The following is a 27,249-nucleotide window of genomic DNA, read 5'->3' as shown; positions in this document are numbered from 1 at the left end:
AGTTCCAGCGTTCAGATCCTCTGTAGGCTATTGGAAGGCTTAAATAATATTTTACGGTTGATGAGGCAGTCGGTTGAAGTCTCAGTGCAATCCTGGACCTAAATTGTTTTTAATGTTATTTTGTATTTTTAACTGTTTGTTATTGTTGAATCACTGTGATGTGCTTACTGTCAACATGTTTACTTGACCCACTTCCTGGGAAACTTATCAAGGAGCTTTTTGTATTATTAGGTCCATCAGTGCTAAATATTATAAACTTATCACTTTCCTCTGGCACTGTTCCCCTAGCATTCAAGAAAGCGGTTATTCATCCTCTGCTCAAAAGACCTAACCTCGATCCTGACCTCATGGTAAACTACCGACCGGTGTCCCACCTTCCCTTTATTTCGAAAATCCTCGAAAAAATTGTCGCACAGCAGCTAAATGAACACTTAGTGTCTAACAATCTCTGTGAACCTTTTCAATCCGGTTTCAGGGCAAATCACTCTACGGAGACAGCCCTCGCAAAAATGACTAATGATCTACTGCTAACGATGGATTCTGATGCGTCATCTATGTTGCTGCTTCTTGATCTTAGCGCTGCTTTCGATACCATCCATCCATCCATCCATTCTCTACCGCTTATTCCCTTTGGGGTCGCGGGGGGCGCTGGAGCCTATCTCAGCTACAATCCCGTCGATCATAATATTTTATTAGAGCGTATCAAAACACGTATTGGTATGTCAGACTTAGCTTTGTCGTGGTTTAACTCTTATCTTACTGACAGGATGCAATGCGTCTCCCATAATAATGTGACCTCGGACTATGTTAAGGTAACGTGCGGAGTTCCTCAGGGTTCGGTTCTTGGCCCTGCACTCTTTAGTATTTACATGCTGCCGCTAGGCGACATCATACGCAAATACGGTGTTAGCTTTCATTGTTATGCTGATGACACCCAACTCTACATGCCCCTAAAGCTGACCAACACGCAGGATTGTAGTCAGCTGGAGGCGTGTCTTAATGAAATTAAACAATGGATGTCCGCTAACTTCTTGCAACTCAACGGCAAGAAAACGGAAATGCTGATTATCGGTCCTGCTAAACACCGACATTTATATAATAATACCACCTTAACATTTGACAACCAAACAATTACACAAGGCGAATCAGTAAAGAATCTGGGTATTATCTTCGACCCAACTCTCTCGTTTGAATCACACATTAAGAGTGTTACTAAAACGGCCTTCTTTCATCTCCGTAATATCGCTAAAATTCGTTCTATTTTATCCACTAGCGACGCTGAGATCATTATTCATGCGTTCGTTACGTCTCGTCTCGACTACTGTAACGTATTATTTTCGAGTCTCCCTATGTCTAGCATTAAAAAATTACAGTTGGTACAAAATGCGGCTGCTAGACTTTTGACAAGAACAAGAAAGTTTGATCATATTACGCCTATACTGGCTCACCTGCACTGGCTTCCTGTGCACTTAAGAAGTGACTTTAAGGTTTTACTACTTACGTATAAAATACTACACGGTCTAGCTCCGTTCTATCTTGTCGATTGCATTGTACCATATGTCCCGGCAAGAAATCTGCGTTCAAAGAACTCCGGCTTATTAGTGATTCCCAGAGCCCAAAAAAAGTCTGCGGGCTATAGAGCGTTTTCTATTCGGGCTCCAGTACTATGGAATGCCCTCCCGGTAACAATTAGAGATGCTACCTCAGTAGAAGCATTTAAGTCCCATCTTAAAACTCATTTGTATACTCTAGCCTTTAAATAGCCCCCCTGTTAGACCAGTTGATCTGCCGTTTCTTTTCTTTTCTCCTCTGCTCCCCTTTTCCTTGAGGGGGGGGGGGCACAGGTCCGGTGGCCATGGATGAAGTGCTGGCTGTCCAGAGTCGGGACCCGGGGTGGACCGCTCGCCTGTGCATCGGCTGGGAACATCTCTACGCTGCTGACCCGTCTCCGCTCGGGATGGTGTCCTGCAGGCCCCACTATGGACTGGACTCTTACTATTATGTTGGATCCACTATGGACTGGACTCTCACAATATTATGTCAGACCCACTCGACATCCATTGCTTTCGGTCTCCCCTAGAGGGGGGGGGGGTTACCCACATATGCGGTCCTCTCCAAGGTTTCTCATAGTCATTCACATCGACGTCCCACTGGGGTGAGTTTTTCCTTGCCCGTATGTGGGCTTTGTACCGAGGATGTCGTTGTGGCTTGTGCAGCCCTTTGAGACACTTGTGATTTAGGGCTATATAAATAAAGATTGATTGATTGATTGATTGAACATACTAGCAAACCTTCCAGGTGTCTATATTTTCAGGCCTGTTACTCAAATGAGTCATCTTCGGCTTCAGAACTTTGTAAAAAATCATATACAATATTGTTGATTGACTGTTGATAAAAATAGTTCAGTTTAAGTTAATCTTGACAGAGTCGCAGAAAGCAAATTACATTTATTTGGTGGAATAGCTTATAAATATTAAAACATTTTCTGCAGGACCAATAATGTCATGACATTGTAGAAATAACATTACACTTACTCACAACATCACAACAAAGTGATGTGATGAGATTTTTCTGCAATAGCCGACATACAGTAATTGCCAGTGTGTTTAGCATGCGATCTGATCCTAAACATGCGAAACCACAACGCCAATGGGATAGAAAAAGGGTTTTAATGTATCTACGTGTGACATTTACCAAAGAGGAGAATGAGGGCAGCAAGAAAACGGACTTTAGCAGCAAAGTAGAGACTGAGGAGTTTAATGCTGCAGTAACAAATTTTAAATAACAAATGTGTTTTTATTTGTATCCTCAAATATGATGTGCAGATGACAAATTGGCTTGACCGGCAAAGATTTTCGGCAAAAGGTAGGAGAAATAAAACCTTGTAGTACTGTATTTTCCGGACCATAGGGCGCACCGGATTATAAGGCGACTGCCGATGAATGGTCTATTGTTTTTCTTTTTTCATATGTTACGCGCACCGGATTATAGGGCGCATTAAAGGAGTCATATTATTATTTTTTTTTTCTAAATGGAAAACACTTCTTTGTGGTCTACATCAGTGGTCCCCAACCACCGGTACCGGTCCGTGGATCGATTGGTACCGGGCCGCATATACTACATTATATGAATAAATATAATAAATTAATAGTTACAGATGTTTAGATACAGAGCTAGTTAAGCATGACTTAATGCATTTCTATACCTACTGCAAACTACCATTATTTTAAGCAAATACAATCGTAACCTTTTTGACATTCGAGCCCAACTTTTCCACTACAGAGGGGATGAAGCCCACTTAAATAACACTGATTTAGTAATCTTATTCTTGATTGTGTTATTTTTCAGTAATCAATCTACTTACAGTTAAACAGGATAAACCGTGTCAAATGATATGAAAGCATGTGTTAATCACAAAGATTATCATCAAAGCTTTGATCAGGCTGATCACAAAAATAAAATACTAATCAAATACACTGCAAAAGGGACTCATAAAAAACTGATGAAAAATATATTTACATAAAATCACGCACTGCTAAAATAAAGAAATTCTCAACAAATGTATTACCAATAATAATAATATATATGTTTTATTGAATAAACTAACACTAAAATTAGATCGCTAGTCATAATTTTTGCACTTAAGAACCTTAAATTAAATTAAATTTTATTTGGAACATGTTAAAACCCGTTTGTGACTCTAGCTCTATAGACTTTTTGTTTATTTGATATTGTTGATATTGTCTTTACTGCCACAAGTGGTCGAAAAAGTGTATCATGCCGGATTATAGGGCGCATTAAAGGAGTCATATTATTATTATTTTTTTCTAAATGGAAAACACTTCTTTGTGGTCTACATCAGTGGTCTCCAACCACCGGTACCGGTCCGTGGATCGATTGGTACCGGGCCGCACAAGAAATTAAATAATTTTTTTTTTTTTTTTTAAATGTTTTTTTTTTTTTAAATTGTATTAAATCAACATAAAAAACACAAGATAAACTTACAATTAGTGCACCAACCCAAAAAAACTCCCTCCCCCATTTACACTCATTAGCACAAAAGGGTTGTTTCTTTCTGTTATTAATATTTCTGGTTCCTACATTATATATCAATATAGATCAATACAGTCTGCAGGGATACAGTCCGTAAGCACACATGATTGTATTTTTTTATGACAAAAAAAAAATAAAAAAAATACCATAACACCCCCCCACAATATTTCAGGATTTATGCAGATCCCAAATACAGATCAGCAGGTACCAGAAGATAAGAGAAGTTGCTTTTGCATAATATTGCGAAACAAAACGCCAGATAATATGTCTTACCTTATACACACATCATTATAATGCTCCTATGTTTAATGCGCCGACAATCCTTCAAGCGGTGCGGCTTCATAGCTTCCCAAAGTCGTACTAAAACATTTTGATAGATTTTTGAGCGCCGTGTGTAATGTTCTATATTTTCAATAGAACATTTAACATTTTTGTTGTTTACTTGAGACATATTGCCACCATAGTGCAGCCTACACTTATCTCTTATGTTTGACTGTCATATACTGGTCACACTTATCATTACACCATGTACCAAATAAAATAGCTTCTAGTTAGGTAAGCTCAACCAAACTTATTCCTTACATTAGGTGTACCGGGTTATAAGGCGCACTGTGGAGTTTTTGAGGAAAAAAAAAGATTTTAGGTGCGCCTTATAGTCCGGAAAATACGATACTTGGTATAGTATACATGTTTATGTGTAGTTAAAACTGCTGTGATGTTCAGTTTCTTTTACTGAGACACATTTTTAGGTATAATTGATGCAGTTTTTTAACTTGACATGTTTCGACTGTCATCGGCAGCCTTCCCTCAGAAGGGTCACCTGACTAGTGTGACGTACTTGTAGGCGTGGCCAACCCGATAGACCCGGCATATTTAACTGTTTGGCTACTTTTTCGATGCTTACTTTGCTCTGAACAGGAGGTCACTGTGTACACATTTTAATACTCTGTAGACCAGACCTGGGCAAATTAAGGCCCGGGGGCCACATCCGGCCCGTTAAGCTTTTCAATCTGGTCCGCTGGACATCCCCAAATAATTGTTTTAGATCTTTAAGATGGAAACTGTAGCTGCCATTATGATGTGCAGTGATGTTTTCTAACGACCGTACGTCTTGAACTATACAAAGTATTTCAATAGTTGGAATCTGCGCTTATGGATGATATATCAGTTACTATGGTAATCTAATTAGTTACTATGGTCATCTAACCCTTCGCGTTCATATTTCACTGTTTGTTGCGTTTCACTTGATTGTAAAATGTGTAGATCGAAAGGGGGTGTGACGTTCATATTTTGTCAATATTCAGTGTTTTATCCTTCATAGAAAAATGTAAAAATTCCATTACGTTTTTAAGGCGGTCTGTCATAACGTTTTTAGCATTCAATCAGACATTACTGTGAGGTTTTGCATTAGTGTTCATAAAAATAGATATACCGGCCCCCAGACACATTTTGTTCTCTAAATGTGGCCCCCGAGTCAAAATAATTGCCCAGGCCTGCTGTAGACAGTATTTTAATTGTGATGCATGTTTTCGTTTCACGCTGCTTGGCAACAACGTAACACATGCCGGCATAAACGAACCGATTTTTCATATCGGCTCTCAAATTTTTTGTTGACTATCGTGGTCGACCGGGTACGTCTACTTTTTTAGCAATGAGAAGAACGCTGTGGACATAGTCGGGTTGTCAACATAAGCGTGTCTGAATTAAGCAGGTTGCACTTTAGAACCTGTTTTTGTCAACAGTGTCGCACTATTGTCCTCATTCCAACGTCTCACTGGAGTCTCTCTTCGTTTGTTTAGCATTCCAGATGGAGAAAATACGGTCCTCTGGCTGTACTGCAACTACTACTACACACACACACACACACACACACACACACACACACACACACACACACACACACACACACACACACACACACACACACACACACTGCTGTACCTGTGGCAGGGCAATAGAGAGCTGCCTCGAAAGGGACTCTTTCTCATGGCTGAGCTCTCTGAGGCGTAGCTGCGCCGTTCCCAGGCTGTCCTGCGTCTCCCTCAGGTTCTCCAGCAGCCTCTCCCTCTCTGTCAGCATGTTGACCATCAGGGACTCCAGGTTCCCCGTGCTGCCTCCTTCATCTCCTCCGCCTCGGAGCTCCCTGCCACCAAAGCCTGCTCCTCCTCCACCTCCTCCTCCTACACCTCCTCCACCCATGGCCCCACCGGGGCCTCCCACTCCAGCCCCTGCAGGCGAGGAGGAGCCCCCACCTGTGCCGCTTCGCCCATCCTCAGAAATGGTGGGCATCACCTCGCACATCATCATGAGACCGGTAAGCGTGTGTCAAAAAATTGCACAAAAAAACAAAAATTGGATATTTAGGAGATTGTACGTACGATAACAGTTTGATGCTCAAAATATAAACCTTTTTGGAAAAATATAACTCATTCTTTAATCATCTTATTAGCCTTCCCTCCAGCGCTTCTTCTTTATATGTGTTCTTTAGTCAAAAAGTCCCAATCTGTATGGTAAGTGATCAGAACGCAGAGAAGGATGTTTCTACGGTGAAGCCATTCTGTGGGTGGCAGGCATGAGCGGAGGGTGAGGACGGGGGGAAAGGTTGAAGGTTGGGATAGAGGAGGGACGCTGTCCCTTGAATGTTGGACTTCCCACAGCACCATGCAATAGCTAGAAAAAGAAGGAAAAGCACAGTTAGGAAAAGTACATGCTTCTGATAATACAACTTGACCATATTTTTATTATTGCAGTTGCAGTTTGAAGTGGTGTATAATTCGACAGTGCATCACACTGAGAGGTGTCTCTGTATTGCATACTTTACATGTAGCTCAGGACCACAAACATGGAAAAAAGCCAAATAAAAACACAAAGAAAGTAAAGGGAAACTGCACTTTTTTTGGAATGTTGCCTATCGTTCACAATCATTATAACAGACATGACGACAAATGTATTTTTTAAAAATTAATTCTAACTCGTAACAAAAGTTAAAAAAAAGTCCGCTTACAGCGGAGCCAATGAGAGGTCCTCTATTCCGCCCATAAAACCCAATAAAAATACATTCATAAAGCGCCAACAATACTCCATTTACATTTTGTGACTTGAATATTAACCAAGTATTAGTGGTAGACCGGTAAGGTCTATTCAGGTGTACTGGAGAGGAGGCTACGCCGGATAGTCGAACCTCGGATTCAGGAGGAACAGTGTGGTTTTCGTCCTGGTCGTGGAACTGTGGACCAGCTCTATACTCTCGGCAGGGTCCTTGAGGGTGCATGGGAGTTTGCCCAACCAGTCTACATGTGCTTTGTGGACTTGGAGAAGGCATTCGACCGTGTCCCTCGGGATGTCCTGTGGGGAGTGCTCAGAGAGTATGGGGTTTCGGACTGTCTGATTGTGGCGGTCCGCTCCCTGTATGATCAGTGTCAGAGCTTGGTTCGCATTGCCGGCAGTAAGTCAGACACGTTTCCGGTGAGGGTTGGACTCCGCCAAGGCTGCCCTTTGTCACCGATTCTGTTCATAACTTTTATGGACAGAATTTCTAGGCGCAGTCAAGGCGTTGAGGGGATCCGGTTTGGTGGCTGCAGGATTAGGTCTCTGCTTTTTGCAGATGATTTGGTCCTGATGGCTTCATCTGGCCAGGATCTTCAGCTCTCACTGGATCGGTTCGCAGCTGAGTGTGAAGCGACTGGGATGAGAATCAGCACCTCCAAGTCCGAGTCCATGGTTCTCGCCCGGAAAAGGGTGGAGTGCCATCTCCGGGTTGGGGAGGAGATCTTGCCCCAAGTGGAGGAGTTCAAGTACCTCGGAGTCTTGTTCACGAGTGAGGGAAGAGTGGATCGTGAGATCGACAGGCGGATCGGTGCGGCGTCTTCAGTAATGCGGACGCTGTATCGATCCGTTGTGGTGAAGAAGGAGCTGAGCCAGAAGGCAAAGCTCTCAATTTACCGGTCGATCTACGTTCCCATCCTCACCTATGGTCATGAGCTTTGGGTTATGACCGAAAGGACAAGATCACGGGTACAAGCGGCCGAAATGAGTTTCCTCCGCCGGGTGGCGGGGCTCTCCCTTAGAGATAGGGTGAGAAGCTCTGTCATCCGGGGGGAGCTCAAAGTAAAGCCGCTGCTCCTCCACATCGAGAGGAGCCAGATGAGGTGGTTCGGGCATCTGGTCAGGATGCCACCCGAGCGCCTCCCTAAGGAGGTGTTTAGGGCATGTCCGACCGGTAGGAGGCCACGGGGAAGACCCAGGACACGTTGGGAAGACTATATCTCCCGGCTGGCCTGGGAACGCCTCGGGATCCCCCGGGAGGAGCTGGACGAAGTGGCTGGGGAGAGGGAAGTCTGGGCTTCCCTGCTTAGTCTGCTGCGCCCGCGACCCGACCTCGGATAAGCGGAAGAAGATGGATGGATGGATGGATATTAGTGGTATTGTTATTATAAGCGCTAACCCAGACAAACTGTTTATAGCCGCGCTTTGATCACAAGCTTGTGTGCCAATGTTGACATGATCAACAGATCAGCTGATTCCTCGTTTCTCTGCGCTTCAAACTTTATTGTGGGTCATGAATAATGCCTCTCACCTGGATAGTAGGACGAGGATGTAATCCGACATGTTTTACACTTTGACAGCCAATTTAAAACTGGAAATGGGGAGAACTACATGAAAGGACGCTTGGTTCCAACCCCCTTTTCTTTGCGAGGATAATGAGTCATTCTTTATCTAAAAGGGAATATGAACAGATTAGGTCTCTGCTTTTTGCAGATGATTTGGTCCTGATGGCTTCATCTGGCCAGGATCTTCAGCTCTCACTGGATCGGTTCGCAGCTGAGTGTGAAGCGACTGGGATGAGAATCAGCACCTCCAAGTCCGAGTCCATGGTTCTCGCCCGGAAAAGGGTGGAGTGCCATCTCCGGGTTGGGGAGGAGATCTTGCCCCAAGTGGAGGAGTTCAAGTACCTCGGAGTCTTGTTCACGAGTGAGGGAAGAGTGGATCGTGAGATCGACAGGCGGATCGGTGCGGCGTCTTCAGTAATGCGGACGCTGTATCGATCCGTTGTGGTGAAGAAGGAGCTGAGCCGGAAGGCAAAGCTCTCAATTTACCGGTCGATCTACGTTCCCATCCTCACCTATGGTCATGAGCTTTGGGTTATGACCGAAAGGACAAGATCACGGGTACAAGCGGCCGAAATGAGTTTCCTCCGCCGGGTGGCGGGGCTCTCCCTTAGAGATAGGGTGAGAAGCTCTGTCATCCGGGGGGAGCTTAAAGTAAAGCCGCTGCTCCTCCACATCGAGAGGAGCCAGATGAGGTGGTTCGGGCATCTGGTCAGGATGCCACCCGAGCGCCTCCCTAAGGAGGTGTTTAGGGCATGTCCGACCGGTAGGAGGCCACGAGGAAGACCCAGGACACGTTGGGAAGACTATGTCTCCCGGCTGGCCTGGGAACGCCTCGGGATCACCCGGGAGGAGCTGGACGAAGTGGCTGGGGAGAGGGAAGTCTGGGCTTCCCTGCTTAGGCTGCTGCCCCCGCGACCCGACCTCGGATAAGCGGAAGAAGATGGATGGATGGATGGATATTAGTGGTATTGTTATTATAAGCGCTAACCCAGACAAACTGTTTATAGCGGCGCTTTGATCACAAGCTTGTGTGCCAATGTTGACATGATCAACAGATCAGCTGATTCCTCGTTTCTCTGCTCGTCAAACTTTATTGTGGATCATGAATAATGCCTCTCACCTGGATAGTAGGACGAGGATGTAATCCGACATGTTTTACACTTTGACAGCCAATTTAAAACTGGAAATGGGGAGAACTACATGAAAGGACGCTTGGTTCCAACCCCCTTTTCTTTGCGAGGATAATGAGTCATTCTTTATCTAAAAGGGAATATGAACAGTCGGAATCCTAACGACAGCAGACTTTGTACAGTAAGTGACGTTTTATTATGTTTGTTGGCTCTTATAAAGTCTGCAGCAAGTAATAATCAGTGATGTAGTTGAAAAAAGAGAACATTGTGATGCATTTTTTAAATGAATGTGTATGCTTCGATTGATCAAAATACGTAAATATTAAATGTTATTATAAATGCGTCTGTTGCTACATTACATATATACTTACATCATGTATATAAAACCTAATGGACGTGTTTGGATGTTTTTTTAAGGGATTTGTAGGCAGAATAGAGCAGCTACGTTAGGCTCAATTGTAAACAAACTTTTTGATTGTTTTTATTTAATATTTAGAATGCATTAAATTAAATGTATTTCATAATGGTTGTGAACAATAGGCATAATTTAAAAAAATAGTGCAGTTCCCCTTTAATATATATAAATCACATATCTAATCACAAAAAAACCCTCTTAAATGTGACTTTTACCTCATCAATATATTTAGGCCTATCATAAATCAGTACATGTGGATCATTTATTTAATGCTTACTATAAACCACAAACAAATATGTTATAAATATCTATCTATCTAAATATATATATATCTACCAATATCATATATATCTATATATATATATATATATATATATATATATATATATATATATATATATATATATATATATATATGATATATATATATATATATATATATATATATATATATATATATATATATATATATATATATATCATATATATCTACCAATATCTATCAATAAATATCTATCTACCCATCTAGCACACATATACTACATTATATGAATAAATATAATAAATTAATAGTTACAGATGTTTAGATACGGAGCTAGTTAAGCATGACTTAATGCATTTCTATACCTACTGCAAACTACCGTTATTTTAAGCAAATATAATCGTAACCTTTTTGACATTTGAGCCCAACTTTTCCACTACAGAGGGGATGAAGCCCACTTAAATATCAACACTGAGTTAGTAATCTTATTCTTGATTGTGTTATTTTTCAGTAATCAATCTACTTACCGTTAAACAGGATACACCTTGTCAAATGATATGAAAGCATGTGTTAATCACAAAGATTATCATTAAAGCTTTGATCAGGCTGATTACAAAAATAAAATACTAATCAAATACACTGCAAAAGGGACTCATAAAAAACTGATGAAAAACACATTTACATACAATTACGCACTGCTAAAATAAAGAAATTCTCAACAAATGTATTACCAATAATAATAATAATAATATATATGTTTTATTGAATAAACTAACACTAAAATTAGATCGCTTGTCATAATTTAAATTCAATTACATTTTATTTGGAACATGTTAAAACCCGTTTGTGACTTTAGCTCTATAGACTTTTTCTTTATTTGATATTGTTGATATTGTCTTTACTGCCACAAGTGGTCGAAAAAGTGTATCATGCCTCTGCGGGTCATACCGACCACAGCTGAGATACAGATATTTTTTGGTGGCCCTCGAGAGTATGCTTGCGGCCCAACAATGGGACCCGATGGTTAAAAGGGAATTGCTTTTTTTTCTTTTTTGGCCTATCATTTATGATCATGAGAGACAAGATGACAGATGTTTTTTTTTGTTTTTTTTAATGCATTTTAAATAAAAGTCTGCTTATAATGGAGTTAATGGGAGGTCCTCTATTCTGCCCATAAATCCCTCTAAAAAATATTTCAAAAAGCTACAATAATACCAAGTATTTATGATATTGTTATTATAAGAGCGCTAACGCAGACAAACTACTTTTAGCAGCTCTGTGATCTGAGGGAGCAAACAGCTTGTGTCGCTGTATTGACATCAGCGTCTGGTGAGCTGCTTTCTCGCCTCGGAGCTCAGAGTTTATTCTAGATCATAAATAATGCGTCTTAGCTGAAGAGTGGAAGGATGAAGACATAATCTGACTAGTTGGTCAGACTTTGGCATCCAATTGAGTCCCAGAAATGGCGAGAAAGACAAGAAAAAAAACACTTGGTCTGTGCTTGGTTCCACTTCCTTTTTTTCTTCACAAGGGTTATGAGATATTCTTCATCTAAAGGGGAATATAGCAAGATTCTATCAGTTGGCATCCTAATGAAAGCAGACATTGTACAGTAAGGGATGTTTTATTATGTTTGTTGTCTCCCGATGAAGTCTGCAGTGAGCAGCAATCAGTGATGTTGTCAAAAGAAAAAGATGCCTTTTTTAAATTAATGCTCCGCCGAATGTTTAAAATGATAAAAAATTGTAAATATGACATATTATTAATAATGTGCCTTTTACGACATTACATACATACCGTATTTTTCGGACTATAAGTGGCAGTTTTTTTCATAGTTTGGCCGGGGGTGCGACTTATACTCAGGAGCGACTTATGTGTGAAATTATTAACACATTACCGTAAAATATCAAATAATATTATTTAGCTCATTCACGTAAGAGACTAGACGTATAAGATTTCATGGGATTTAGCGACAGATTGTTTGGTAAACGTATAGCATGTTCTATATGTTATAGTTATTTGAATGACTCTTACCATAATATGTTACGTTAACATACCAGTTGGTTATTTATGCCTCATATAACGTACACTTATTCAGCCTGTTGTTCACTATTCTTTATTTATTTGAAATTGCCTTTCAAATGTCTATTCTTGGTGTTGGGTTTTATCAAATAAATTACCCCAAAAAATGCGACTTATACTCCAGTGCGACTCATATATGTTTTCTTCCTTCTTTATTATGCATTTTCGGCCGGAGCGACTTATACTCCGAAAAATACGGTACTTACAATGTGTATATAAAACCTCAATGGAGGTGTTTGGATGTTTTTCAAGCGCTTTATAGGCAGAATAGAGCGACTCCCCTTGACTCCATTGTAAGCAGACCTTTGATCGCATTTATTTACTATATAGGACGCATTAAAAAATAAAAAATGTGTTCTTGTCCTACATAAGGATTGTGAATGATAGGCACAATTCAAAAGAAACACTGAATTAAACAATAAAGGCATGATGTATACAAAATTACAAAAAATATATATGTTTTAAAAATACAGAGATGTACTTCGAATTCATAGCTATTTAACATCACTACATACAAATGTAGAGTTTCTTTGTAAAGGTTTAATTGTTGGGCCATATATACAAAGCATTTATATAGTTACACCAAAACAAAACAAATATGGGAAAAAAAATTCAATACAATAGGAAATAATTTAATGATAATATTTAAATACATGAAAATAAATACATTAAAACATTAAACATATGTAGTCCTAAAATATTTTTGAAACTGTTTACTATAGAATCCATCCATCCATCCATCCATCTTCTTCCGCTTATCCGAGGTCGGGTCGCGGGGGCAGCAGCCTAAGCAGGGAAGCCCAGACTTCCCTCTCCCCAGCCACTTCGTCCAGCTCCTCCCGGGGGATCCCGAGGCGTTCCCAGGCCAGCCGGGAGACATAGTCTTCCCAACGTGTCCTGGGTCTTCCTCGTGGCCTCCTACCGGTCGGACATGCCCTAAACACCTCCTTAGGGAGGCGCTCGGGTGGCATCCTGACCAGATGCCCGAACCACCTCATCTGGCTCCTCTCGATGTGGAGGAGCAGCGGCTTTACTTTGAGCTCCCCCCGGATGGCAGAGCTTCTCACCCTATCTCTAAGGGAGAGCCCCGCCACCCGGCGGAGGAAACTCATTTCGGCCGCTTGTACCCGTGATCTTGTCCTTTCGGTCATAACCCAAAGCTCATGACCATAGGTGAGGATGGGAACGTAGATCGACCGGTAAATTGAGAGCTTTGCCTTCCGGCTCAGCTCCTTCTTCACCACAACGGATCGATACAGCGTCCGCATTACTGAAGACGCCGCACCAATCCGCCTGTCGATCTCACCATCCACTCTTCCCTCACTCGTGAACAAGACTCCGAGGTACTTGAACTCCTCCACTTGGGGCAAGATCTCCTGCCCAACCCGGAGATGGCACTCCACCCTTTTCCGGGCGAGAACCATGGACTCGGACTTGGAGGTGCTGATTCTCATCCCAGTCGCTTCACACTCGGCTGCGAACCGATCCAGTGAGAGCTGAAGATCCTGGCCAGATGAAGCCATCAGGACCACATCATCTGCAAAAAGCAGAGACCTAATCCTGCAGCCACCAAACCGGATCCCCTCAACGCCTTGACTGCGCCTAGAAATTCTGTCCATAAAAGTTATGAACAGAATCGGTGACAAAGGGCAGCCTTGGCGGAGTCCAACCCTCACCGGAAACGTGTCCGACTTACTGCCGGCAATGCGAACCAAGCTCTGACACTGATCATACAGGGAGCGGACCGCCACAATCAGACAGTCCGAAACCCCATACTCTCTGAGCACTCCCCACAGGACTTCCCGAGCGACACGGTCGAATGCCTTCTCCAAGTCCACAAAGCACATGTAGACTGGTTGGGCAAACTCCCATGCACCCTCAAGGACCCTGCCGATACTATAGAATGTATTGCTATTTAACCAGTGCTGACTGAATGTATGTATTAGTTTGTTAAAATAGAAGTATTGATGCAAAGCTTTGTATGTCTTGGGATACTTCACACAAACCACAACATCCGTTAAAAAAACAATAATGCATATATTGATGAATAAAAATAAATGTATGAATTCATAATAATACATTATTTTGAGCAAAGCTTATACAGGATTAGCTAATGTTGTGGCCCTTTGTCCACCCGTCAGAGGCAGCCAGCATGCATTTTATTTTCCCTCTTCAGCCCCCCCTGTGCTGTATTGTATATTAGCGTGGTGAGACATTAGAATGGTATTGATCTTCCCATTTCCCTCTTGACAAGAAATGAAAAATCTAAGGTAAGGGCTCTGAAAATGTGATCTCACTCCACTTATCTTCATTTAATCGGCATTGCTGTTGTGACCTACAGTACTGTACATCACGCTCCAATCGTTGAGTTTCTTCTAGCTGATTACGGCCTCTGTGTCATTGGTGTACACCGGCGGCCCAAATGCAATGGATTGCACAATAATGAAGTGCATCTCCTCTTTCCTGTTTTTTTCTTCACTGTTTCATCCACAAGAGCTTTGCACTTCTTCAGCGTCTCATGCTGGCTTCCAGTGAGCCTGTCTGGGCACTGCAATAAAGCCTCTCTTTTTTTTTACGCACTTTCAATCAATCAATCAATCAATCTTTATTTATATAGCCCTAAATCACAAGTGTCTCAAAGGGCTGCACAAGCCACAACGACATCCTCGGTACAAAGCCCACATACGGGCAAGGAAAAACTCACCCCAGTGGGACGTCGATGTGAATGACTATGAGAAACCTTGGAGAGGACCGCATATGTGGGTAACCCCCCCCCTCTAGGGGAGACCGAAAGCAATGGATGTCGAGTGGGTCTGACATAATATTGTGAGAGTCCAGTCCATAGTGGATCCAACATAATAGTAAGAGTCCAGTCCATAGTGGGGCCAGCAGGACACCATCCCAGTATTTGTTTTTCAACCAATCTTATTCAAATTGTACACACATGTGCTTGTCAGTCCCCTAAAGGTGTGTACCAAATTGTGTGTTGATTATTCTAAACACCCTAGAATTACAATGGGAGTTTTGTAGTCCAGTGAGCTGTGTGAGAAATTTCAAGCCAACTTGACTCACGGGGCTTAATGACAATGTTGCCGTTTATAGCAGGGGTCTCAAAGTCACGGGCCATTTGTGGACTGCAGGCCCATTTTTTATGGACCTCTACTTAACTTCATAGTTTAGTGTAATTGCAGCCAACACACCCTCGCCGGCTAATAGTTGAATACATTATTGCAGTCTTGAATCCTTTTAAAAAGAATGATGCAAACACAAAAATTACAGCACAACCAACACGCGTTGGGCAACACAAAGAGCAACTTCCTGTAAGCAAGCAGAAGTGTCTCCGACCAGGTCCTAGGGAACTCTACAGTGTCAAATTATACAGTACAATTTTTACATTGAATTTTACATTTATAAAGACTACTGTATAAGAAGGGGATTTATTCGGCCCCATTCGTCGCGGTTTACCTGACACATGAAACGTGACGAATTAGGGGGTGCACTATCTACTTTAGCCGCCAGACAGCAGTAGAGTGTTGCATATCTTAAAAACAAGTTGAATTTGTACCTACTCAGTGGCCTAGTGGTTAGAGTGTCCACCCTGAGATCGGTAGGTTGTGAGTTCAAACCCCGGCCGAGTCATACCAAAGACTCAGTAGAAGCATTTAAGTCCCATCTTAAAACTCATTTGTATACTCTAGCCTTTAAATAGCCCCCCTGTTAGACCAGTTGATCTGCCGTTTCTTTTCTTTTCTCCTCTGCTCCCCTTTTCCTTGAGGGGGGGGGGGCACAGGTCCGGTGGCCATGGATGAAGTGCTGGCTGTCCAGAGTCGTGACCCGGGGTGGACCGCTCGCCTGTGCATCGGCTGGGAACATCTCTGCGCTGCTGACCCGTCTCCGCTCGGGATGGTGTCCTGCTGGCCCCACTATGGACTGGACTCTTACTATTATGTTGGATCCACTATGGACTGGACTCTCACAATATTATGTCAGACCCACTCGACATCCATTGCTTTCGGTCTCCCCTAGAGGGGGGGGGGGTTACCCACATATGCGGTCCTCTCCAAGGTTTCTCATAGTCATTCACATCGACTTCCCACTGGGGTGAGTTTTTCCTTGCCCGTATGTGGGCTTTGTACCGAGGATGTCGTTGTGGCTTGTGCAGCCCTTTGAGACACTTGTGATTTAGGGCTATATAAATAAAGATTGATTGATGATTGATTGACTATAAAAATGGGACCCATTACCTCCCTGCTTGGCACTCAGCATCAAGGGTTGGAATTGGGGGTTAAATCACCAAAATGATTCCCGGGCGCGGCCACCGCTGCTGCCCACTGCTCCCCTCACCTCCCAGGGGGTGATCAAGGGTGATGGGTCAAATGCAGAGAATAATCTCGCCACACCTAGTGTGTGTGTGACAATCATTGGTACTTTAACTTTAACTTTAACTTTTTTAAGTTGAATTTGTATGCTTTATTGTGTTTCATTGTATCCATTAAACCATATCCAATTGTATTTACAATCCGCAAAGTATGTGAAAATACTGTCTAAACATCACAAAATGCCACAAATTCAGTCAGCCATTTTGAATATTCCGCTCCGAAATTTGGTAATTTCCGTAGGTTGACGTCACTAGAGTAACACTTCTGCACTCTGACCATATTACCAGATCAGTCGTACTGGAAATACGCAAACATTGGAGAGAGATGAGCTGTTTATTATCCACAATCTCTGTATGAGACATGAACACGATTTTCTTTTTTTAGGCATTCTAAGTCGTAAATAAATAAATAGTCCGTCAACAAGGGCTCACTATTCCGCCCACAAAACCCTCTAAATAACCATCCAAAATCCGCCAACGATACTCTTGATACGTGACCTAAATATTAACCAAATATTAGCAATGTTGTTTTTATAATCACTAACGCAGAAAAACTACTTTTTAGTGGCGGATTGATAACAGATAGCGAAGTAGCCCTCTGCTGCTTTACTGGGAGCTGGCAGGGATGTCCTGCTGCTCCTGCATCATTGCGCCTCGGCTTTTCAAAATTATTATAGATTATAAATCATGCCTCTCATCTAGATAGGAGGATTTAGCTATCAATATAGAATGTGTTCATTTGTGACATTCAGTTAATACCCGGACATACATACACAACCTAAGTCTGCAGGGAGACTTTGTCGTAATCACAGTGAGAGCAGACATCGTACAGTAAGTTATCGTTGTATTATGTCTGTACTTTGTATTTCTTGTTTAGCACCTAGCAATACTGCTACATGAAGCTTTGTGTTTTACTAAAGCTGGATTTGTTTAACATAGCTTCTAAAACTTGTAGCTCACCCTCCTTATGTTCAGGCCATGTACCATGAATTGATTTACGTGGAGTTGAAAAACTTATTCAGGTGTTACCATTTAGTGGTCAATTGTACGGAATATGTATTGTACTGTGCAATCTACTATTAAAAGTTTCAATCAATCAATCAATCAATCAGGATCAACAATATAAGGTTCTGGATCATCATTTTTCCCAAAGCAATCGTTGTTGGCTCTCACAAAGTCTGCATGATTTGCATTGTTGTCGGTTGGGAAGGAATCTGCGGTTTCTACCTTTACGTCACGCAATAACGTGTCTGGCTAGCTCATTATCTCTCTAAATGGCTCGGGAATCTCTGTGATATTGATACTATTTTGATCTTATCTATTAACTCGCAAACTTTTGAAGTCTTTCGGTGTCATACATCAGATATATATGATAATAGCTTCAATATAGACGTAATTTCTTTTTTATGGGTACTTTAAAATGTGTTTTGTGGCAATTCCAACTTTGACTACAGCGTCAGTTGCTATGTAGAGTGGCGCTTTTCATAATTGTTGACAGACTGCATTGCAAAATAATAAATGGGGCCTTATAAATCCGTTCCCTGCTGTAGGGTCACTACAGCTGCTGGTAGAAGTAGTTAACACATTTAGTCATGTGGTTAAAACTTGAATCTCACCCTGACTTTGCCTCAAACGGCCCCCTGTTGAATTGAGTTCGATATCCCTGGTTTATAGTGTACTTATACGAAAAATAATATCATAGATAACACAGTAGGGCTGTATGTTTTGACCAATGTTCCCTCTAAGGTGCGCGCCTGTGCAATTGCGCACTGCTCAAGCGTCCTCTGCGCACGGCAAATCTATGCCACGCACAAAATCTAATAAAAAAAGAAGCGCATAACAATTTTCGACACGACACGGACACGACAGAGAAAACAGTTTTCGTCATCATTGTTTAAATATTGTAACGTCTGTCGAGACGCTTTGAGGACATGAATTCCATCGATCACTTTACTGAGCAAAACTCTTTATTGTCGGCCATAAACACATCACCAAAACATTAGTAAAAAAAATGATATCTAGCAAAACTGGTCATTTTCTGCAGTACAAACCAGACCAAAACCAACTTTGTTATATCAACAGCAGCCGCTCGCTCTTTCTCACTTGCGCCAACACATGCACATATGGCACTTAGCCAGTGATGCATTTACAACCACACAAAAAGTCGGACAACTCCAACACCACACATAAAGTGTAATTCCAATACCTATCAAATGTGTGCTTATTCTAGTGTCATTTATTAGGAATCTTAATTTATAAATATTAATCATGAAATGCTGTTAGTATATTAAATAAATACTAATAAAAATATATTTTTTACAAACAGGAAGTTGCAGGAATGTACACATGATCCCCTGCTTACATCTCATTGTGCAACATGTGAATGATTTAATGAGAACTAAATGCAATGTCTGAAAGGGGTACAAATTATTTCCAAAGCAGGACCGCCACCCAGACAAACAATACAAGTACACAGTTCATGAAAAACAATATTTTTTGTTATTGTCATTGTAAGTGGGCCTAAACACTTATATTAGAAAATAACCTCATGGAAATGACTGCTGTCATTTGATTATAATAATAGGAGAATGTTGTCTGTCTATCTGTGTTGGCCCTGCGATGAGGTGGGGACTTGTCCAGGGTGTATCCCGCCTTCCGCCCGAATGCAGCTGAGATAAGCTCCAGCACCCCCCACGACCCCGAAAGGGACAAGCGGTAGAAAATGGATGGGTGGATGGAGATTTAACTTGTTATTTAGTCAGGTTTGGGACAGGTGTGCTGCTGGTATAGCCACAGTGTGCACGTCTGAAGTTGCTCACATGGGCTCCACTGAATGCTCAGGAAGTTTTTGCGTTTGCTCACACACATGAACAATTAGAGGGAACATTGGTTTTGACCTAGAGTATAAGCCTAATACATATTTAAAAATGAAAAATACATATTTAAAAATAAAAATTTTTTTGTTTCTACACAGAAAGATCCCGAGCCCGGGATTGAACTCAGGACCTTCGTATTGTGAGGCACATGCACTCACCCCTGTCTCACCGTGCTGCCTAAATAATACCCTTAAAACCCCAAAAATTGATTGCTATTCATAAAAATAACTCCAAAATGTAACCTAACACTAGCAACTCATAAATTGGGTTATCAAAATAACCCAGTATTTTTTTAGTGTATAGTGGCAAAATAGGACACCCTCTTTAGTTTTGGAAACTGCCTCTTTTGGCTGGGAAGTAACCTAAATTGGAAAAGTCGGGCTTTCGAGTACCAAAGCAAAACATGCCATACAGTTAAATACACACACCAAAACATGTTGAGTTAAAAAAATAACCCAATTTTAACCCAACTGCTGGTTCATAAAAGGACGAACCCCTTATTTGAGTTATTTTAACTCAACATTTTGGGTTCATTTTTTCAACCCAACTTTTGCGTTGAATTATTTAACCACAAAGTTGAGTTATGATAACTTAATCAATCAATGTTTATTTATATAGCCCTAAATCACAAGTGTCTCAAAGGGCTGCACAAGCCACAACGACATCCTCGGTACAGAGCCCACATAAGGGCAAGGAAAAACTCACCCCAGTGGGACGTCGATGTGAATGACTATGAGAAACCTTGGAGAGGACCGCATATGTGGGTAACCCCCCCCCCCCCCTCTCTCTAGGGGAGACCGAATGCAATGGATGTCGAGTGGGTCTAGCATAATATTGTGAAAGTCCAGTCCATAGTGGATCCAACATAATAGTGAGAGTCCAGTCCATAGTGGGGCCAGCAGGAAACCATCCCGAGCGGTAATGTTGGGTTATTCCCAACCAAACTATTGGGTTGAAATATTTAACCCAAAAGTTGAGTTATGCTAACTCAATGTTGGGTGATTGTAAATAATGTTAATGAGATGAATCCATAACAAAATTCCCTTCAAGAAAAAAGTAACTTTTTGATTAAAAAAAAAAGCCTTTTAAGGGTTAGGGTTAGGGTTAGGGTTAGGGTTAGGGTTAGGGGTTAGGGTATGACCTCTAACCCTAACCCTAACCCTAGCCCTAACCCTAACCCTAACCCTAACCCTAACCCTAACCCTAGGGTAACCCTAACCCTAACCCTAACCCTAACCCTAACCCTAACCCTAACCCTAACCCTAACCCTAACCCTAACCCTAACCCAACCCCAAAATGGTTAATAATTTTGAAAACCCAGAAATGTAGTTAAAATACAACCCATCCATCCATCCATCCATTTTTCTACCATTTGTCCCTTTCGGGGTCGCAGGAGCCTATCTCAGCTGCATTCGGGCGGAAGGCGGGGTACACCCTGGACAAGTCGCCACCTCATCACAGGGCCAACACAGATAGACAGACAACATTCACACACTAGGGCCAATTTAGTGTTGCCAATCAACCTATCCCCAGGTGCGTGTCTTTGGAGGTGCGAGGAACCCGGGGGGAACCCGCGCAGTCACGTTGAGAACATGCAAACTCCACACAGAAAGATCCCGAGCCTGGGATTGACCTCAGGACCTTCGTATTGTGAGGCACATGCACTCACCCCTGTTCCACCGTGCTGCCTAAATAATACCCTCATAACCCCAAAAATGGATTGCTATTCATAAACTAGCAACTCATAAAGTGGGTTATCAAAATAACCCAGCATTTTTTAGTGTGTAGTGGCAAAATAGGACACCCTTTTTAGTTTTGGAAACTGCCTCTTTTTGCTCGGAAGTATCCTAAATTGGAAAAGTCGGGCTTTCGGGTACCAAAGCAAAACATTTCATACGGTGTACCACCCAGTGTCATGCAGGTGCAATACAGTTAAATACACACACTAAAACATGTTGAGTTAAAAAAATAACCCAATTTTAACCCAACTGCTGGTTCATAAAAGGACGAACCCCTTATTTGAGTTATATTAACTCAACATTTTGGGTTCATTTTTTCAACCCAACTTTTGCGTTGAATTATTTAACCACAAAGTTGAGTTATGATAACTTAATCATTCAATGTTTATTTATATAGCCCTAAATCACAAGTGTCTCAAAGGGCTGCACAAGCCACAACGACATCCTCGGTACAAAGCCCACATAAGGGCAAGGAAAAACTCACCCCAGTGGGACGTCGATGTGAATGACTATGAGAAACCTTGGAGAGGACCGCATATGTGGGTAACCCCCCCCCCCCTCTCTCTAGGGGAGACCGAATGCAATGGATGTCGAGTGGGTCTAGCATAATATTGTGAAAGTCCAGTCCATAGTGGATCCAACATAATAGTGAGAGTCCAGTCCATAGTGGGGCCAGCAGGAAACCATCCCGAGCGGTAATGTTGGGTTATTCCCAACCAAACTATTGGGTTGAAATATTTAACCCAAAAGTTGAGTTATGCTAACTCAATGTTGGGTGATTGTAAATAATGTTAATGAGATGAATCCATAACAAAATTCCCTTCAAGAAAAAAGTAACTTTTTGATTAAAAAAAAAAGCCTTTTAAGGGTTAGGGTTAGGGTTAGGGTTAGGGTTAGGGTTAGGGTTAGGGGTTTGGGTATGACCCCTAACCCTAACCCTAACCCTAACCCTAACCCTAACCCTAGGGTAACCCTAACCCTAACCCTAACCCTAACCCTAACCCTAACCCTAACCCTAACCCTAACCCTAACCCAACCCCAAAATGGTTAATAATTTTGAAAACCCAGAAATGTAGTTAAAATACTACCCATCCATCCATCCATCCATTTTTCTACCATTTGTCCCTTTCGGGGTCGCAGGAGCCTATCTCAGCTGCATTCGGGCGGAAGGCGGGGTACACCCTGGACAAGTCGCCACCTCATCACAGGGCCAACACAGATAGACAGACAACATTCACACACTAGGGCCAATTTAGTGTTGCCAATCAACCTATCCCCAGGTGCGTGTCTTTGGAGGTGTGAGGAACCCGGGGGGAACCCGCGCAGTCACGTTGAGAACATGCAAACTCCACACAGAAAGATCCCGAGCCCGGGATTGACCTCAGGACCTTCGTATTGTGAGGCACATGCACTCACCCCTGTTCCACCGTGCTGCCTAAATAATACCCTCATTACCCCAAAAATGGATTGCTATTCATAAACTAGCAACTCATAAAGTGGGTTATCAAAATAACCCAGTATTTTTTAGTGTGTAGTGGCAAAATAGGACACCCTTTTTAGTTTTGGAAACTGCCTCTTTTGGCTGGGAAGTATCCTAAATTGGTAAAGTCGGGCTTTCGGGTACCAAAGCAAAACATTTCATATGGTGTACCACCCAGTGTCATGCAGGTGCAATACAGTTAAATACACACACTAAAACATGTTGAGTTAAAAAAATAACCCAATTTTAACCCAACTGCTGGTTCATAAAAGGACGAACCCCTTATTTGAGTTATTTTAACTCAACATTTTGGGTTCATTTTTTCAACCCAACTTTTGCGTTGAATTATTTAACCACAAAGTTGAGTTATGATAACTTAATCAATCAATGTTTATTTATATAGCCCTAAATCACAAGTGTCTCAAAGGGCTGCACAAGCCACAACGACATCCTCGGTACAGAGCCCACATAAGGGCAAGAAAAAACTCACCCCAGTGGGACGTCGATGTGAATGACTATGAGAAACCTTGGAGAGGACCGCATATGTGGGTAACCCCCCCCCCTCTCTAGGGGAGACCGAATGCAATGGATGTCGAGTGGGTCTAGCATAATATTGTGAAAGTCCAGTCCATAGTGGATCCAACATAATAGTGAGAGTCCAGTCCATAGTGGGGCCAGCAGGAAACCATCCCGAGCGGTAATGTTGGGTTATTCCCAACCAAACTATTGGGTTGAAATATTTAACCCAAAAGTTGAGTTATGCTAACTCAATGTTGGGTGATTGTAAATAATGTTAATGAGATGAATCCATAACAAAATTCCCTTCAAGAAAAAAGTAACTTTTTGATTAAAAAAAAAAGCCTTTTAAGGGTTAGGGTTAGGGTTAGGGTTAGGGTTAGGGGTTAGGGTATGACCCCTAACCCTAACCCTAACCCTAACCCTAACCCTAACCCTAACCCTAACCCTAGGGTAACCCTAACCCTAACCCTAACCCTAGGGTAACCCTAACCCTAACCCTAACCCAACCCCAAAATGGTTAATAATTTTGAAAACCCAGAAATGTAGTTAAAATACTACCCATCCATCCATCCATCCATTTTTCTACCATTTGTCCCTTTCGGGGTCGCAGGAGCCTATCTCAGCTGCATTCGGGCGGAAGGCGGGGTACACCCTGGACAAGTCGCCACCTCATCACAGGGCCAACACAGATAGACAGACAACATTCACACACTAGGGCCAATTTAGTGTTGCCAATCAACCTATCCTGAGGTGCATGTCTTTGGAGGTGCGAGGAACCCGGAGGGAACCCGCGCAGTCACGTTGAGAACATGCAAACTCCACACAGAAAGATCCCGAGCCCGGGATTGAACTCAGGACCTTCGTATTGTGAGGCACATGCACTCACCCCTGTACCACCGTGCTGCCTAAATAATACCCTCATAACCCCCAAAATGGATTGCTATTCATACACTAGCAACTCATAAACTGGGTTATCAAAATAACCCAGTATTTTTTAGTGTGTAGTGGCAAAATAGGACACCCTTTTTAGTTTTGGAAACTGCCTCTTTTGGCTGGGAAGTATCCTAAATTGGTAAAGTTGGGCTTTCGGGTACCAAAGCAAAACATTTCATACGGTGTACCACCCAGTGTCATGCAGGTGCAATACAGTTAAATACACACACTAAAACATGTTGAGTTAAAAAAATAACCCAATTTTAACCCAACTGCTGGTTCATAAAAGGACGAACCCCTTATTTGAGTTATTTTAACTCAACATTTTGGGTTAATTTTTTCAACCCAACTTTTGCGTTGAATTATTTAACCACAAAGTTGAGTTATGATAACTTAATGTCGGGTTATTCCCAACCAAACTATTGGGTTGAATTATTTAACCCAAAAGTTGAGTTATGCTCTACTTAATGTTGGGTGATTGTAAATAATGTTAATGAGATGAATCCATAACAAAATTCCCTTCAAGAAAACGTTACTTTTTAATTAAAAAAGAAGCCTTTTACCCAAAAATGCGTTACTCGTTGAAAAACAACCCCAAAATGGTTAATAATTTTGAAAACCCAGAAATGTAGCTAAAATAATACCCATCCATCCATTTTCTACCATTTGTCCCTTTCGGGGTCGCAGGAGCCTATCTCAGCTGCAATCGGGCGGTAGGCGGGGTACACCCTGGACAAGTCGCCACCTCATCACAGGGCCAACACAGATAGACAGACAACATTCACACACTAGGGCCAATTTAGTGTTGCCAATCAACGTATCCCCAGGTGCGTGTCTTTGGAGGTGCGAGGAACCCGGAGGGAACCCGCGCAGTCACGTTGAGAACATGCAAACTCCACACAGAAAGATCCCGAGCCCGGGATTGACCTCAGGACCTTCGTATTGTGAGGCACATGCACTCACCCCTGGTCCACCGTGCTGCCTAAATAATACCCTCATAACCCCAAAAATGGATTGCTATTCATACACTAGCAACTCATAAACTGGGTTATCAAAATAACCCAGTATTTTTTAGTGTGTAGTGGCAAAATAGGACACTATTTTGGCTGGGAAGTGTCCTAAATTGGAAAAGTCTGGCTTTCGGGTACCAAAGCAGAACATTTTATACGGGGTACCACCCAGTGTCATGCAGGTGCAATACAGTTAAATACATGATGGATACTCGGATTTCCTTATACAGGTAAAAGCCAGTAAATTAGAATATTTTGAAAAACTTGATTTATTTCAGTAATTGCATTCAAAAGGTGTAACTTGTACATTATATTTATTCATTGCACACAGACTGATGCATTCAAATGTTTATTTCATTTAATTTTGATGATTTGAAGTGGCAACAAATGAAAATCCAAAATTCCGTGTGTCACAAAATTAGAATATTACTTAAGGCTAATACAAAAAAGGGATTTTTAGAAATGTTGGCCAACTGAAAAGTATGAAAATGAAAAATATGAGCATGTACAATACTCAATACTTGGTTGGAGCTCCTTTTGCCTCAATTACTGCGTTAATGCGGCGTGGCATGGAGTCGATGAGTTTCTGGCACTGCTCAGGTGTTATGAGAGCCCAGGTTGCTCTGATAGTGGCCTTCAACTCTTCTGCGTTTTTGGGTCTGGCATTCTGAATCTTCCTTTTCACAATACCCCACAGATTTTCTATGGGGCTAAGGTCAGGGGAGTTGGCGGGCCAATTTAGAACAGAAATACCATGGTCCGTAAACCAGGCACGGGTAGATTTTGCGCTGTGTGCAGGCGCCAAGTCCTGTTGGAACTTGAAATCTTCATCTCCATAGAGCAGGTCAGCAGCAGGAAGCATGAAGTGCTCTAAAACTTGCTGGTAGACGGCTGCGTTGACCCTGGATCTCAGGAAACAGAGTGGACCGACACCAGCAGATGACATGGCACCCCAAACCATCACCCAACCATGCAAATTTTGCATTTCCTTTGGAAATCGAGGTCCCAGAGTCTGGAGGAAGACAGGAGAGGCACAGGATCCACGTTGCCTGAAGTCTAGTGTAAAGTTTCCACCATCAGTGATGGTTTGGGGTGCCATGTCATCTGCTGGTGTCGGTCCACTCTGTTTCCTGAGATCCAGGGTCAACGCAGCCGTCTACCAGCAAGTTTTAGAGCACTTCATGCTTCCTGCTGCTGACCTGCTCTATGGAGATGGAGATTTCAAGTTCCAACAGGACTTGGCGCCTGCACACAGCGCAAAATCTACCCGTGCCTGGTTTACGGACCATGGTATTTCTGTTCTAAATTGGCCCGCCAACTCCCCTGACCTTAGCCCCATAGAAAATCTGTGGGGTATTGTGAAAAGGAAGATTCAGAATGCCAGACCCAAAAACGCAGAAGAGTTGAAGGCCACTATCAGAGCAACCTGGGCTCTCATAACACCTGAGCAGTGCCAGAAACTCATCGACTCCATGCCACGCCGCATTAACGCAGTAATTGAGGCAAAAGGAGCTCCAACCAAGTATTGAGTATTGTACATGCTCATATTTTTCATTTTCATACTTTTCAGTTGGCCAACATTTCTAAAAATCCCTTTTTTGTATTAGCCTTAAGTAATATTCTAATTTTGTGACACACGGAATTTTGGATTTTCATTTGTTGCCACTTCAAATCATCAAAATTAAATGAAATAAACATTTGAATGCATCAGTCTGTGTGCAATGAATAAATATAATGTACAAGTTACACCTTTTGAATGCAA

The 27,249-nt window shown here is 42.1% G+C and overlaps 2 protein-coding genes across 3 annotated transcripts in view; one reads left to right on the top strand and one right to left on the bottom strand.

Moving 5' to 3' along the window:
* The window catches only part of LOC133610933 (stonustoxin subunit beta-like), a 460,649-nt gene that overhangs the window by 281,877 nt on the left and 151,523 nt on the right, over window positions 1–27,249 (top strand). The gene's annotated exons all lie outside the window — the stretch shown is intronic.
* Window positions 1–27,249, bottom strand: part of LOC133610924 (liprin-alpha-3-like) — an 88,427-nt gene that overhangs the window by 60,334 nt on the left and 844 nt on the right. The window contains exon 2 of the mRNA XM_061967694.1: window positions 5,995–6,723. Coding sequence (XP_061823678.1) covers window positions 5,995–6,360 — 366 coding nt within the window. The 5' untranslated portion in view covers window positions 6,361–6,723. The remainder of the gene's footprint in view (window positions 1–5,994; window positions 6,724–27,249) is intronic.

This window comes from Nerophis lumbriciformis, linkage group LG11 (assembly GCF_033978685.3).
Source record: "Nerophis lumbriciformis linkage group LG11, RoL_Nlum_v2.1, whole genome shotgun sequence".
Taxonomy (NCBI): Eukaryota; Metazoa; Chordata; class Actinopteri; order Syngnathiformes; family Syngnathidae; genus Nerophis; species Nerophis lumbriciformis.
The sequence above is the reverse complement of the archived record's forward strand: the minus strand, read 5'-3'. Positions and strand labels throughout refer to the sequence as shown.